Source organism: Schistocerca piceifrons, chromosome 1 (assembly GCF_021461385.2).
Source record: "Schistocerca piceifrons isolate TAMUIC-IGC-003096 chromosome 1, iqSchPice1.1, whole genome shotgun sequence".
Classification (NCBI taxonomy): Eukaryota; Metazoa; Arthropoda; class Insecta; order Orthoptera; family Acrididae; genus Schistocerca; species Schistocerca piceifrons.
Window position 1 is genome coordinate 89274652 of NC_060138.1, and position 16864 is coordinate 89291515.

The window sequence follows — 16864 nt, forward strand, 5'->3', positions numbered from 1 at the left end:
AGTCTCACATTCCCTTCCCACACCCCACTGGGCTATCAATCACTATATATCTCCCAGGTCTTGTGTAACCCCCCCCCCCCCCCCTCTCTCTTTGTCAGTTGTTTTGATGAAGTTGTTTGTCATATGTCTGATAGAGTTATTTGTGCTGCCGGCATTGTCGTCCCACACGACAGGCCCCTTTTGCTGCTGGCCAGTCCTGTGGTGGAGCACGGCCATTGCTATCACCATCTGTGATTGGTATTGGGCGTTGCAGTGTATTAAGTGAGATCCTTTCTCCACCAGGCATATTACCTTCAAACATCTTCATACCAAAGTCCATTACTTAATCAAATAGACCAAGTGGGGTGTAGAGAACAATTTGTCTCTTACCTGGGATTTTCTGTCCCTATGTCACAGCTATTGGCTGTGCTCCACACCTTGCAAGGTTGCCAGAGGCAGTCTTCCATCCCGGATCTTTCTGTTTCGGGTGGCCTTTGTACAGAACCATCAGTTCTCACAGAACACATTCCCAAGGTGCGACGCGTTTTGTGATGGCCTCAGCCTCAGCCTCCTATCCAGGTGCTGTCCTCCTCCAGAAACGGGCTGAAGCTTCCCACTTACATTTTACCCCTTGTCAGACGAATCGTACAATAAACATTCTAATGAATGGGAACTTCCATACATAAGCAGCTGCTTCAACACCTCAGTCCTCCACATTGGTAATATCTCCTCCAGATATTTAACCATATTTGATTCCAATATGTTTCTCCCCCTAAGTGGAGGAACAGTATTGTGGCTCCTGTCCTATTTAAAGCCCGGTAAGAAGCCATCACCCCTTGATAGTTACAGGCCGATCAGTCTGACCAATGTCCTCTGCAAGTTAGTTGAACAGATGGTAGCTCATCAGCTCTGTTTGGTCCTCAAATCTAGGGACCTCTTGTCTCTTTGCCAGTCTTAACTTTTGGAAGGGACGGTCTCCAGTCGATCATCTGCATCAATTGGAAACTGCAATATGACAGGCCCTTTCCCCGCATTGGCATCTTATCACAGTTTTCTTCAATCTTTGTAAGGCCTATGACATGACTTTGTGCTATCAAATCTTTCTAACTGTCCATGATTGGGGCCTTTTGGGTCCCTTTCTGATTTTTATTTTCCAGTTCCTGACCCAGTGGTCATTCCAGGTTCAGGTTGGCAATGTTCTCGGATCTCCACAGTCCCAGGAGAATGGCGTTCCACAGGGATCTATATTAAGTGCCTTTCTTCTCATCGCTGTTAATGGACTTTGTGGTCTGTGTTGGACTGTTGATCACTCCTGCTCTGTATGTGGATGATGCTGTATCTGCGCTAGTTCATATTCAATGGCTTCATCTACATCTACATCTACATCCACATCCATACTCCGCAAGCCACCTGACGGTGTGTGGCGGAGGGTACCTTGAGTACCTCTATCGGTTCTCACTTCTATTCCAGTCTCGTATTGTTTGTGGAAAGAAGGATTGTCGGTATGCCTCTGTGTGGGCTCTAATCTCTCTGATTTTATCCTCATGGTCTCTTCGCGAGATATACGTAGGAGGGAGCAATATACTGCTTGACTCTTCGGTGAAGGTATGTTCTTGAAACTTTGACAAAAGCCCGTACCGAGCTACTGAGCGTCTCTCCTGCAGTCTTCCACTGGAGTTTATCTATCATCTCCGTAACGCTTTCGCGATTACTAAATGATCCTGTAACGAAGTGCGCTGCTCTCTGTTGGATCTTCTCTATATCTTCTATCAACCCTATCTGGTACGGATCCCACACTGCTGAGCAGTATTCAAGCAGTGGGCGAACAAGCGTACTGTAACCTACTTCCTTTGTTTTCGGATTGCATTTCCTTAGGATTCTTCCAATGAATCTCAGTCTGGCATCTGCTTTACCGACGATCAACATTATATGATCATTCCATTTTAAATCACTCCTAATGCGTACTCCCAGGTAATTTATGGTATTAACTGCTTCCAGTTGCTGACCTGCTATTTTGTAGCTAAATGATAAAGGATCTATCTTTCTGTGTATTCGCAGCACATTACACTTGTCTACATTGAGATTCAATTGCCATTCCCTGCACCATGCGTCAATTCGCTGCAGATCCTCCTGCATTTCAGTACAATTTTCCATTGTTACAACCTCTCGATACACCATAGCATCATCCGCAAAAAGCCTCAGTGAACTTCCGATGTCATCCACAAGGTCATTTATGTATATTGTGAATAGCAACGGTCCTATGACACTCCCCTGCGGCACACCTGAAATCACTCTTACTTCGGAAGACTTCTCTCCATTGAGAATGACATGCTGCGTCCTGTTATCTAGGAACTCCTCAATCCAATCACACAATTGGTCTGATAGTCCATATGCTCTTACTTTGTTCATTAAACGACTGTGGGGAACTGTATCGAACGCCTTGCGGAAGTCAAGAAACACGGCATCTACCTGTGAACCCGTATCTATGGCCCTCTGAGTCTCGTGGACGAATAGCGCGAGCTGGGTATCACATGACCGCCTTTTTCGAAACCCATGCTGATTCCTACAGAGTAGATTTCTAGTCTCCAGAAAAGTCATTATACTCGAACACAATACGTGTTCCAAAATTCTACAACTGATCGACGTTAGAGATATAGGTCTATAGTTCTGCACATCTGTTCGACGTCCCTTCTTGAAAACGGGGATGACCTGTGCCCTTTTCCAATCCTTTGGAACGCTACGCTCTTCTAGAGACCTATGGTACACCGCTGCAAGAAGGGGGGCAAGTTCCTTCGCGTACTCTGTGTAAAATTGAACTGGTATCCCATCAGGTCCAGAGGCCTTTCCTCTTTTGAGTGATTTTAATTGTTTCTCTATCCCTCTGTCGTCTATTTCGATATCTACCATTTTGTCATCTGTGCGACAATCTAGAGAAGGAACTACAGTGCAATCTTCCTCTGTGAAACAACTTTGGAAAAAGACATTTAGTATTTCGGCCTTTAGTCTGTCATCCTCTGTTTCAGTACCATTTTGGTCACAGAGTGTCTGGACATTTTGTTTTGATCCACCTACCGCTTAGACATAAGACCAAAATTTCTTAGGATTTTCTGCAAACCAACAGCTGCAGGGTGCCGTCTGGTGCACTTCCACATGGACACTTTTGCATGGATTTAATTGTCCACCCCTTTAATCGTGGGTGGTGCGTTTCTGTCTCCATACTATGATCCATCCTGAACCAGAACTGTACTTTCTCTGTTGCTTGGGCCTTAGTTCTGTTCCATCTGGACTATTGCTATCAAGCTTATGGCTCAGCTGTGCCTTCCACACTGCTCCTCTTGGACACAGTTCGCAATCGTGGTATCTGTTTGGCCAAAGATGCCCTTTACAAAAGCACTGTTGATAGTCCTCTAGTTGACACTGGGACCTCACCCCCACCCTCTTCTGGTTCAGTGGTCTCAGCTCTTGGTTTCCTGTGTCATCGTTGGCTGCTCTTCCCCTGCTCACACATCCTATTCTATTCTTTTTGTGGCTTTGAGATGTTGCGTACCTGCTGCCCGCCCTTGGGTGGGTTTATCAGTTGGACTCTGCCACACTTCTCTTCGCTGTGATTTCCACCTTCCCTCCTCTTTGCCCTATTCCTCACATTCTCTCCCACCTGGATATTCATATTCATATTCACATTAGCTTCCAAGTGCTCTCTCTCTCTCTCTCTCTCTCTCTTTCTCTCTCTCTCTTTCATTTCTGCAAAAGTATAAACATTCACACACACAACTACATAGACACCCAAGTGCACACTCCCAATTATGGGACTGATTACTTACTAGTGAAAGCAGTTGCTTGTGTTGATGGAGGTGGGGAGGAGATATGGAAGAATGCACAGGGCGAAGAGGAGGTAGCGAGATACTGCGTAGCCGGTTTTGTGACAGATCACTCAGAGGTTGCATGACAAGAAGAAAGGGGTACAGAGGGTAGAGAACATAAGAGATAGAGGAAGGGGGGGGGGGGGGGGAGGGTTGGGCTTGGAGAGAAGGAAGATGGAGAAGAACAGGAAGAGGAGAGAGTGCGGGAGACTGGTGGAAAAGAGGGAGGGAGGGGAGGGGAGGGGAGGAAGAGGGTGTAGTGGCGTGGCAAGACAGCCAAGCCACTCGGAGGTAGCTGAAAGGCACGCGTTAAGCTCACGCAGATTGGCGTGAGGTCTGGAACAAGATAAAGTAATTATCCTATAAAGAAAAGAACGTAGTTCTTGGAATACTTAACTTTAATCCACAATTGGTGTACATCGCTCTTGACTGTACATGCTTCACAATATAACTGGTAATGGCGCCTTGCTAGGTCGTAGCAAATGACGTAGCTGAAGGCTATGCTAACTATCGTCTTGGCAAATGAGAGCGTATTTGTCAGTGAACCATTGCTATTAACGTCGACTGTACAACTGGGATGAGTGCTAGTAAGTCTCTCTAGACCTGCCGTGTGGTGGCGCTCGGTCTGCAATCACTGACAGTGGCGACACACAGGTCCGACGTATACTAACGGACCGCGGCCGATTTAAAGGCTACCACCTAGCAAGTGTGCTGTCTGGCGGTGACACCACAGAGGGAACTCACTTGAGGGATGGAGGAAGGGGGAGGGGGGGGGGGGGCAAGTGGCAGGAGAAGGCACTGCATGATCTGGATGGGGAAGGAGTTGTGTGGTCAGAAGAGACAAGGGAAAGGTAGGATGAGGTAGTGGGAAACAGGTTAGTGGAGGTTTAGGACAGGGAAAATGTGAGAATGCAGGATATACTGCAGAGAAAATGACCACCTGCACAGCTCAGAAACACTTGTACTGGAACGAAGTAACCAACTGGCCCGTGTGGTGAAACAGCTGTATTCTAAGCCTGAAAGACAGGCCTGGACGAAAACGACTTTTGTACTTGAGTAATTTGGCAGGATATTGTACACAGATAACAGTACATTCTTTGTACTATGGTATCAGTAGCCATAACTAACAGCTTTTACACATGCTTCTTGCATGGTTGGTTTCCATTCAGTGTATACTACAATATGTAACACAGGAACAGAAAGCTGAGTATCGTATTCCTTTCTCGAAGTCCAAAGTCCTTGACAGGATTAATTTGGTCACTTTAAAACCAATACTTTAACATTTAAAAAAACCACACACACATGTTCTTCGCTGCAGGTATACAAACTGTGACAATCACATCTGAAGAAACTAGAACATTAACTACATTCTGGTTTTCTGAAGTTTGTAAACATACTGCCTGCTGCATATAATGACAGCATGTTCTCGCTGGGGGCAGAAATGTAACTGTTTATGGCAGCATTTATGAAAATAAAGTAGTGAGCGTTGGGATGGACAGCGGCCAGGTGTGTTGATGGCTCACACATTCTGTACAATAAAGTCGTGTCCAAACAGTCACAATATTGGTAAAGGACATCATATTGAAATGTCAGGTGAATGTGCTCCATCTGGAATAAGTGGAAGCCTTTCATTACTTTCCAATCTTCCACCCTGCCCTGTGCATGGAAGCCCCTCCAAGATGTCCCATTTCTTTGTGTGTGTGTGTGTGTGTGTGTGTGTGTGTGTGTGTGTGTGGTGTGTGGTGTGTGGTGTGTGCGGGTGCATAAGAGAGACAGAGAGAGAGAGAGAGAGAGAGAGAGAGAGAGAAAGAGAGAGAGATTGTCTGTCTTTGTACTAGATGTTGGAGTGACAGTCAAGTACAGGATGGGCATACTCTGAAGTCATGCATATAGTGGGCCACCTGCTACGTGGAGTCTTAGGACCCAACATGGTGTTTTATTCCAATCTTGATGTAAAACATCAGTATCAGGCATGTTGTTGTTGTTGTTGTGATCTTCAGCCAGAAGACTGTTTTGATGCAGCTCTCCATGCTACTCTATCCTGTGAAAGTCACTTTATCTCCGAGTAACTACTGCAACCTACATCCTTCATAATCTGTTTACTGTATCAATCTCTTGGTCTCCCTCTATGGTTTTTACCCCTCACACTTCCCCCCCAGCAACAAATTGGTGATCCCTTGATGTCTCAGAATGTGTCTCTACCAATCGATCCCTTCTTCTAGTCAGTGTGTGCCAATAAATTTCATTTCTCCCCAATTCTATTCAGTACCTCCTCATTAGTTACATGATCTACACATTTAATCTTCAGCATTCTTCTGTAGCACCACATTTCAAAAGCTTTATTTTCTTCTTGTCTAAATTGCTTATATTCCATGTTTCACTTCCATATATGGCAACACTCCAAACACCTTCAGAAAAGACTTCCCGACACTTAAATCTATACTTGATGTTTACAAATTTCTCTTCTTCAGAAACGCTTTTCTTGCCATTTCCAGTCTGCATTTTATATCCACTCTACTTTGGCCATCATCGTATGTTTGCTGCCCAAATAGCAAAACTCATCTACTACTTTAAGCATCTCATTCCCTAATCTATTCCCTCAGCATCACCTGATTTAATTTGATTGCACTCCAGGCATATCCAATTCCAAATACAAATTCTTTGCACAAATCCTAAAGAACCAGCAGATGTTGGCTGGTTGGTTGATTTTGGGGGAAGGAGGACGGTTGGGAGAACCAAACGGGGAGGTCATCGGATCTAAGGTGACAGAAACTAAGGCAGGGACAACACAAATAGCACACCCCAGTCAAGGGTAAGGAAAATAGGCAAACAAAGAGACAAATGGAAAGTTGAGGCAGCAAAAAGAGTAAAGGACAAGAGTTTGGAGAGGGGGGGGGGGGGGCCAAAGGCACTATGCAGAATGGAGCAGCAGCACTGCCACCAACCTATTTCAATCCTCACTCATACCATGATCACATCACAACTGAGACAACATCACGAGAAGAAGACACAAGAAAAGGGGAAACAAAATGGTATAAAATACCAGACAAAATGTAGGGGAAAAGGGGGGAAAACCTGGCCAGCATGGAAGCAAGACTGAAGGCCTCTCAAAGCCAACACTGAGGGACCCAACTTCTGGAAGAAAATCCAGGTACTTAAATCTGGGAGGAAAAACTACTTTCAAAAAAAAAAGGCCATCCTCTAACACCACAGACAAGAAAGGTGGGAGGACATGTTTAGTGTAAATGGTCAAACGGTAGAGGCAGTCCAGCTACATATGAACCACAAAGACAGGGGCCATGCAAACACAAAAGGGGTGGGGGAGGGGGGCTCATTAAAGAGTAAAAAACCATGGGTCAAAATGGGATGGCCAATATGAAGACAGCAGAGGATAGTAGATTCCTGCTGGGAGAGGCAGAAGGAAGAATGCCACATGGTGGGAGTGCCCTTCGTTGCATATAGTTTATTAGACAGAGGGGTAGCCCCTCCAAGATTCAGCCCGCAAGTGAGCAAAAAGGAATTTGACATGAAGCTGCAAATCTGTCCCCAAAGGGGTCATGGAAAATGGGGGAGGGTGGGGGAGGAGGCTGCCCCCTCCCCCCAATAAGTCACTTGATAAGCTCATTCTGTGTTTCGCCCATCAGTCCACTGTAGGTGAGTGGTTGCCTTTTCCTTATTTTACATGTTGTTCCTTCCAGGAATTTCCCTTATTGTTATCTATTGATTGTTGTATCATGTCAGTAGTGTGGGACTAGCACATAAAGGCTGAATGAATTTAGCAGCATACAGAACTGTCCCTCGAACATCATTGGCTGCAGTAAGTCGAATCTCAGTGATCATGTGACTTCCTATGGTTAGATACTTGTTGGGAGGACCAGCTGCCATAGACAGCACGTGAAGCTGGGTAGATGGTTACTACTTTGGCTGATATATCATCATCGCTGGGTGGTACAATCGTATATCCAGAATGAGATTTCCACTCTGCAGTGGAGTGTGCGCTGATATGAAACTTTCACAACAGTATATCGCTTTTGAATATCATTCTATAGTGCAACAGTGTACCAGACTCCAACCCTCAAATCATTTGGAGTTTGCCATTTGTTACTGGCAGTAATTAGCTACTGAGATGACTATAAACATAATAGTTTCATCGAATTTTTTAAGACTTCTATGTAGATTTGGCTGAATGTGGCTGCAATAACACATTGCATATTGTAGTTTTCTGGATAGGAGAGAGGGAATAAGGGTTCTACAGGTCATTCTCCAATTTCCGAGCAATTAGCAAATGCAGACAGACTAACTTTCAGTGACGGCATATTGACTTCTTCAACTGGCCCCAAATACTGTCAAAGGGAACTTATGAGAGGCACACATTTTTGGACTCAATAGGATACTTGCAGCAGGAGACTCAAGGAACTCAGAGATCTGAATAACACTATTTATTTGCATTCAAATTACCTGCTACACTGAATGCTAATTCTACACATCTGAAAAAGTAAAGGATGTAACTGGTTGCACAACATAAGTAAGTTTTTGAATGTGTGGGGTGAGAGTTGTCAGAAGTGGCAATAGAGAGCAACACTCCAAGTGAGAAACAGACTTGTGGCAGTGTACCCAAGGCTGGCGACAAGTGACACACAGTTGGCAATCCCAATGATCTGAACGAGAACTCTGGGTTTTTAAAGGATTGTGGCAGTGCTCTATTTCTGCTTATCTATAGTTGGCTCGTCAATCCACCAGCACTTTACAGACATTGGCCAATGTAATGTGTGGCTCTGCGTCTCCCTGGTGCTTCTGTCCAACCACTTTCAGATTCTTCATTGTCTCCTACTCTGTGGAAAGGGATGCTCCTGGCTTTCACATTAAGAAACACAAAGTTTGGTAGCAACAGCTTTCAGCTGAAAGCTAAATGCCATTGCCCTTGCAGTTATAGCTAGCAACGACGGTGCTGTAAATCACATTGTCCCATTCTGAGGCTACTCATGAGTGGAGACCACTGTCCGAGCAGGTTTACGTATTTCCCATCTGCTCTAACTTGGGTAGACCCACTGATGCTGCTGTTCTCAGGAGAGAGCATCGAGCTTGCTGCATGTGCTAAGATATACCTGTTTGTGACCATCTTCTACTTTAATGCCTTACAACAGCATCTAGGCTGTAAATGGAGTTAGCAGTTAATTTTCTGAAATGAACTGGAACATCTACTCAGGGACAGCTGCGCAGAGTGACTGCAATTTGCAGGGCCACAGTGTTACTGTTTATTTCTGGTAACCTAAATGGTAATGCTTTGCCCTCTCTCTGCATTGTGTCTCTTGATTTGCTATCTTGGAGTGTCCTCCCAGGCTTCCAATAGCCTGAAGTTAACAACATACATGTCAACATGTCATCAACATATGACATCTCTTCCCTCCCCTCACCCCTTCCCTCCCCACGGAAAAATTTGTGACAACATACTAAGTTGAGCTTTTTTATCAAATTGTCATTTATGATTTTAAATTATATTTATTTACTTCTATACCCGATCCTGACTAGGGCCTTCAGAGCCTCAGTTATGGAGATGGGCCACTTCAAAAAAAAAAAAAAAAAAAAAAAAAAATGGCTGCTTAGGGTGGGTGGGGGGGCTTTAAGTAACAGTCTTGAGATTGCTGATTGTGGCCTACAAGGAACCAGTGAGAAGTGAAGGCAGAAACAACATTATTTAAAGATATGAAAATATCATTTTTGTCTTTAGGCATCCAGTTCTGTCTTTTATTTTATTTTTTACTATGTACCAATTCTATGCTTAATATATTAATTTCACATCCCACCATTCCTCGTACGTCCCTTAACACTTCTTTGTATTTTACTCAGTTGTTTTTGTGTCAGCATCCAAGCTTTTCTGCTATAAAGCAATTTGGGTGAAGTCCATATACAGATTGAAAATTAAATATCAATAAAACAGAAGCCAATGTTTCAATGAATTTTCAATGGTCCTCTTTGGGACGTTGAAACTAAACCTTAAGATTTTGTCACCCCAAAGAAGATTTTTTTAAATTTCGTCTGAACATCATATTTTGCTCTATATTTGTTACAGAGTGATGCGTTCTAATGATGAAAAAGGTTTCAAGTAAATTGACACTGGCCTTGGATATCTGTGCCATAATACAGGGTGTATCAAAAAGAAACATCTGATTTAGCATGTCTATATTTCTGAAACTAATAAACATCTACAATGAATTTTGTTTTTTGATGAATGGGAAACTCCCTTGAGATACACGGCATATGCCAATGCAGTATTCAAGTTGTCCCCACACTGCAGCGAGCTTGTCTTGAGTTACAGCTTCCATAGTTGCTGTTATGCAATGTCTCAGTTCATTCATTTTTGTTGGTAACAAAGGCATATAAACAAATTCTTTTATAAACTCCCCCCCCCCCCCCCACACACACACACACAAGAAATTATCACATACAGTCAGGTCCGGTGACCTTGGAGGCCAGTAATGAAGATATGTGCTTCCTGTAAGAGTGTTCTCGGCTAAGAAAAATGGACCATACGCTTTTACCCGTGAAACTGCACAAAACACATTAAATTTTAGAGAACCTCTCTCATGTTGTAAAAATTCACGTGGTTATTATGTACACCATACTCTCGCATCGTGACGGTTCACCTTCTTATTTAAATGGAATGTTGCCTCATCACTAAACACAAAGTGTGGAAGAAAACTGTCATCCTGCATCTTTCCAAGAATGAAATTATAGAACTCCAAACATTGTTCCTTGTCACCTTCATGAAGAGCTTGCAGTAGTTGAATTTTGTATGGTTTCATGCATAAACGTTGACAAAACATGACAGATAGACAGCAGGGGCATGTTGAGCAATAGAGCTGCATGGCAAATGGATTTCTGCAGATTCCTTGTGAAACTGTGGCGGATGCGCTCGACATCTACGTCAGACACTCAAGAATAGCCCGGTGATTTGCCTTTACGCAAACAACCTGTTTCTCGGAATTGTTCGTGCCGTCACCTAATGCTCTGTGCTGTAGGAACACCATAACTAGTACGAAAGTCTTGCTGAACAGTTATTACTGACCTGCACTGCACAAAATGTGGAACACAAAACGTTTTCTGTTGTCCTGACACCATTTTTGCTAGAACTGAAGTAGGCGCACACTTCTACCTACTGGGAACCATGTAAAACTCAAGAGTTTTCTGTTTCCATCAGTACATTGTTCACGCCCATATCTCAAATAACATAATAGTTATGATTTTTTAAAATTGAGTGATTCTTTTTTACACACCCTGTATTATTTAAAAACGTAAGTAATTAGTTTAAAGTATTTGCATAATCACTTCTTGTATGAGGGAGACTGAAAGAATTTATAACATAAAGATTGAGCATGTTGTGATAGTTGTACATGTTGAATTGCTATTTTTGTGGACCCTTTCAGCTTTATTTTACTGTGAAGTAAAAATAAATTATGTGGTAATGTAACTTCTCATAAAATTCGATACAAGTCCTTGCACTGGAGAAGAACAAATGGTGAATACTGATGTCATACTTAAGTTAAGCAGGAGTTTTCTCTCAGATTTACCACAGTATGATCACTCCAACCCAAAAAGTACTGCTGCAGTGTGTGCATATTAAACAGTTTCAGTAAGAAGAAACATTGAGTTGGAGGTGTTGAATAACTTATTTCATATACATGTGATAACTTTTACTTTCACTGTTTTAATTTTTTGCCTTCATAGCATGCCTCATCACGGAAAGGAGCGGTTTTGATGTTCTTACCACTTGTTGCTTTATTTGTTTTAGGACTTTTTCTTTTTTGCTTGTACCTGTATTACCCATTTGTTTGTATAGTAATTGTAAAATTGACTGGTTGTTTATTTTATTCAGGCATGAATTCATTGGTGCTATATGTTGGCCATGAGTTGACAAGGCATATGTTTCCATGGAGTTGGAAACCTCTCTACAATAATCATTCTGAGCTATTGGCAATGAACATCTGGGGTACTGCTCTGTGGTTAATAATAGCATATTTTATGTATCGCAAAGACTGTTTTGTGACTGTTTGAGAAGTGTTACTAAGAGACTGATTTTATCTGCTATACATGACACACACACGTGATATGAGATGAATACTCAAGGATATATCTTGTACACTATTTATTGTCACTGAGTACTACTAGGTACACAGGAATTGATTATACAGCTGTCTTCATATAGCAGAAGTTGATTTTGATTTATTTTTATTCTTTGTTGAATGAATGGTAATTTATAAATTCTGTTTTGTCAACATAGCATTTGGCAGCTTTTTGTTAATTATTGTTTTCCAAATAATGTGTAAAAAAATTATCTTAGTTTATATTAATTTTCAGACTGCTGTCACTTGATACTAGTTGTTTTAAGTTACTGTAACACACAGATTTCATATTTCACAATTTTAAAGAATCAGTGAGGATTTCATATATATTCCCTGCAAACTATTATGTTACATTTTACATTGAATTATTTCATTATTCAGTTGCTTGGAATTCATGTACTTTGTCCTCATCCAACTCTCCAACTTTTGAAAATCCTCTGGTGAGCTTACAATTTATTTTACAAACATGTCTGTGATTACCTTAAAATTTCCTTGTCTTGTCCTTATCCTTTTTAACTTCATAATAATTTTGTGTTGTGTAAAAGGTAGTCGTCATTGTCATCCCTGAAAAAGTCCTCTCATATGCAAGAACATTGTGTCCAGCATTTATGCAGTGAAATGAATTTTCCCTGAAAAGCTGTATTTATGATGTTGTGATCCTCTAATATGTATTTTACTCAGTTGTGTCAGTCAATTCAGTCCTTCATATAGGAGCAGAGGAGCAGACAGTCCTGTTACTCTTCATATTGCTGAACAATTGGGAATTTAACCACTCTGTGTTTTACAGCCACAGTCCATATTCCCATCAGTAATCCTCATATAGTATTCAGTTCACATCTGTAACATTTATCACTGAGGTCAGTGGCAATGCTTAGGTCACATAAGAGACAAACGGTTACTGTCTAAAATAGAAAAAGATAAGTATGTAAATGACAAAAAAAGGACCATGTGGACCTGACCTGGATTGGTAAAAGAGATCCAGGTGATCACTGCTGCCTCTTCTATGTCATTGTCTTTCCTTAACAGTCACTTCTTTTGTCTTATTTTGCATTCCAGAAGCAGCACTGCTGGTCCTTAGGATTAAGGATTTATTGTCCTTTCCTTTGTATTTGACAACTATGAACTATCTGTTTCAGTTTATGTTGCACATTTCGTAAAGCATTATTGTCCCTCACGTTTCATGAAGGATTTCCCTAGCAAGTATAATCTGTAGAGCAGGAAGCAAAATCTGAATCCCAATGTCCCATTGCCATTTATTATCGACTACATTAAATCTGAAATTTGACTTTAATCTCCCTGTTCTAGGGCTTGTTTTTAGTAAACATTATTTATTTAACAAACTTTGAGTATTTTTGCAAAATAGATTGCATTTTATTTGTTATTAATAAGACTGCTCCAGCATTGTTGTTAATTTCAGAAACAGCTAATCATGTGTCATTAGGATTTATTTGTTATCATTAAAAGTACCAGTAAGAAAAAGAATAAAATTTGTGCCTTAAGAGTGTACAATATGCAACCACTGATTACTTCAACTGATCGGTGAGCTTGCCTCCCAATTTTGTAAGTGTGACATTAGCTGAACATTTGCACTTTGCGTGTAATAAAAATCCAACGTGACGTAAGTGAACTTGAATATGATTCAAATTTAATTCAAGCAAATACTGGCTTAAAATGATCTGAGCACATGAATTTAAAATTTTATTGTATTTATTGAATAGTGTTCTTTTAAAACATTGGTGTAAAATCAGTTTATCAATAGTAATGTGATTCATGTGTAAAAATATGGCCTTAAGACCTACTGTTAATAGTCTTTTATCTGTTTTAATTGGTATCAGCACTGAAAAAAAGTTAAAGAACGAAACCATACAGAGAAATAAGTATTTTTTAACTACTTTTATGCTAGATACACCTATTTTTAGATCTCCTTACATTGTAATATTATGTGCATAAATAAAAATAACAGAAATGTTTAAATGTACATTTCTTTTACAAGTGCTCCTAAATTTTAATCTTTTGTTCAAACGCAGCTTAATACAGAGTTTTAAATGAAATGGAAATTCACACTGGAGAAAATGCCCAGTAACAGACAGTTCGTGCTGAATATTTGTGACTCTGAAATATTTTTATAAACAATGTGTTTATTCATCCCTTTTTAATGATGGGGTATAAAGATTCCCAAAAAAAGTGTCAGTGAAACAGCCAAAGAATTATTTGCTTGAGAATAAAAATAGAAGCAAAATATAAAGGAAAAAACTAAGAAGAAAATAAAATGTAAGTAAACGGAAATGATTCAAACATGGAATTTTACAGTCAAGAAAATAAAAATCAGTGGTACTACAGGAAATGAATAGTATTAGCAGTTTGTTGGCATTAAAATAACTGTTGAGTTAGTGTTCTTCTCAAAGCAAATATAAAAAAGTAAAATTATTTATGAACAACACATATAAGCATCGTAGAGCTGCAAGCAAATGGTGCCAAAATGTGTTACATTGAATGTCTTAATATATTCAGCCACCTGTAGTTGCAAATAAAATTATTAGTGCTGGACTTGTTCCTTGAGGTTATGGGACCAGTTGTAAAATAACGAAATAGTGTTGAGTTGGTATGTCCCAAATATCAACAAATTTGTATCCAAGAGTAGCCCTACGCTGTGTGACTGAGCATCGTTCAGTATGCTGTTTCATCATCTGTAACTTAATTCCCAATCTGCATTCAATATGTTCATGTAAAAATCTCAGATTTATGAAAAGACAGTTTTTGGGCTCCTACAAGCAGACTTAAAAATTAGGTATAGGTAGGTAGGTAGGAAATAAATACACATCTCCATAACTGCCTGAAAATTATTTATTAAAATGATAGTGTTCAGAGTGCTGCAGTGTGAGCTGTATACATCACATGATGTTGAAACATCGTAGGTATCTTCATTAATTGCTGCACTCGTGGATTATGCAGAAAAAAATAATAGTTATAAATATTCTGTTTAACATAAAATCAAGGGGACCTTGCTATATTTTGACTTGAAGATCACCTTAAATGGAGGTAAGATAGAGTTTGATATTTTTAGAAAAGAGTCTACCAGTGATTTAGTTCCAAATGAAACATCAAGTTGAGTGGCCACGCGGTTTGAGGTGCCATGTCACGGATCGCGTGCCCCCTCCCACCGGAGGTTCGAGTCCTCCCTGGGGAATCGGTGTGTGTGTTGTTCTTGGCATACATTAGTGTAAGTTACTTTAAGTAGTGTGTAAGTCTAGGGACTGATGACTTTAGCAGTTCAGTCACTTAGGAATTAACACACATTTGAACATTTAATATCAAACCACCCATTTAAACATTAAATTGCTGCCTTCAGGTCTTTCCTGAATAGATAAATAATTTTCCCCTGACACCAGAGGTATATGAAAGGGAGTTCAGTATAATCAAGTATATTGCCACACGTAATGTATATCTGTAGTCTGTGGTTGAGAAACTGAATAAAAAAATACTAGTGGGGAAGGGGAGCACTGAAGGGAATCGCTATCAATCCAGTGGAGAAAAGGAACAAGTGTTATAAGATTCTGCATCATGGAGGTCTGGAAAGAAACTGTTGTCAGCTAACATAATTCCAGCAGTTCTCATACCAAAAAATTTGATTAAGGAACTGTGAGTTTTTCAAAAAGCATTCTTCTCCTATTCTTGAGTGTCGTATTGAGTGTGATACAAGCTGTATGTGTAAGAGCAGATGTATTGGCCTGACAGATGGGAATTTTCATATGAGATTTAAAGAACACAAAGATCTAGCCAATTCCAGGTGATCTTTGATAATGATTTTGACTGACAGCCAGCATCAGCTGTAGCAGGTAAGCAATAATTTATCTGTCTTACACACTGCAGAGAAAGGTCAAATACTCCATGTCCTGGAAGAAATTGAAATCTTAAGAAGTCTCCGTTCCCATTCTCTTGATACTATTAATTAATGCTGTGACTTGTATCACAAAAATATTTTAGTTAGTTACAACATGATTCAGGCAAGTTAAGGTGTGTGTGTGTAACGTAATAGATGTACAGATTCTCTCCCCTCTTCTCTTCTCTCCTAATGTTGTGATGATTCTGTCTCCTTTTTGCTGTTACTTCCTACTTTTCCAGTTTAAAAAGTTTACCAATCATGTACCTGATAAAGACAGCACCTGTGTTACAGGCTGTGTGCACCCCCAATACTCACGCCTAGTAGATATTTACTGTTGCATAATTTTCCTCTTAGTGTTCCTGGTTAGGCGGCACAGGGGAATGGTTTTTACAGAATTGATGTAATTCCACACAATATATGGTTTCTCTTCACATATTTATTGAATCTTAACATGTTTTATGATTGTGGTAACTTTTGGTGTCCAGTTGTAATGTTGGTATTTAGAATGTTTCTAGCCCCCCCCCTCCCCCCCCCCCCCCAAAAAAAAATCATTTATTCTTCTGACATGGAACTTTTGTTCCATGACAACACTTGGGAGCAAAGATGACCTCAGAGGGGTTAACTTGTTTTATTTGTAAGTAACATCCTGTTCTCTGTTTTATTTTACTTAGAAATTTTTAACTGTATATTTCCTTATCCAACAAAAGACTTGAGGATCCCCTCCCATTATCTTGTAACATAATATTTTCATTATTACAGTTTATAACAGATGATGGAACTTTCAGTGTTCCAAAACCGGTCGTATATGCAACAAAAGGTTGTTCATTCAGCAACTGTTATGCTGTTTCTTCATTAATACAGAAAGGTAATGCAGTTTTGAAACATGCTGTTGTGCAAATGGGAAGGACTGTCACCTACACTGGAATCAAGATGAGGTGGGGAGCAAAAGAATAAATGCTAAACTTTGTTGCAAATTAACTATATAGAATCCTGAGAGAGATTAGTAAAGGGAAGAAGGAAAA

At 40.5% G+C, this 16864-nt stretch overlaps 1 protein-coding gene across 1 annotated transcript in view; it reads left to right on the forward strand.

The window, feature by feature from the left end:
* Window positions 1-13899, forward strand: part of LOC124783083 (heparan-alpha-glucosaminide N-acetyltransferase-like) — a 101030-nt gene extending 87131 nt beyond the window's left edge. The window contains exon 11 of the mRNA XM_047253995.1: window positions 11713-13899. Within this exon, the coding sequence (XP_047109951.1) occupies window positions 11713-11891 (179 nt within the window). The 3' untranslated portion in view covers window positions 11892-13899. The remainder of the gene's footprint in view (window positions 1-11712) is intronic.
* Window positions 13900-16864: the final 2965 nt, after the last annotated feature.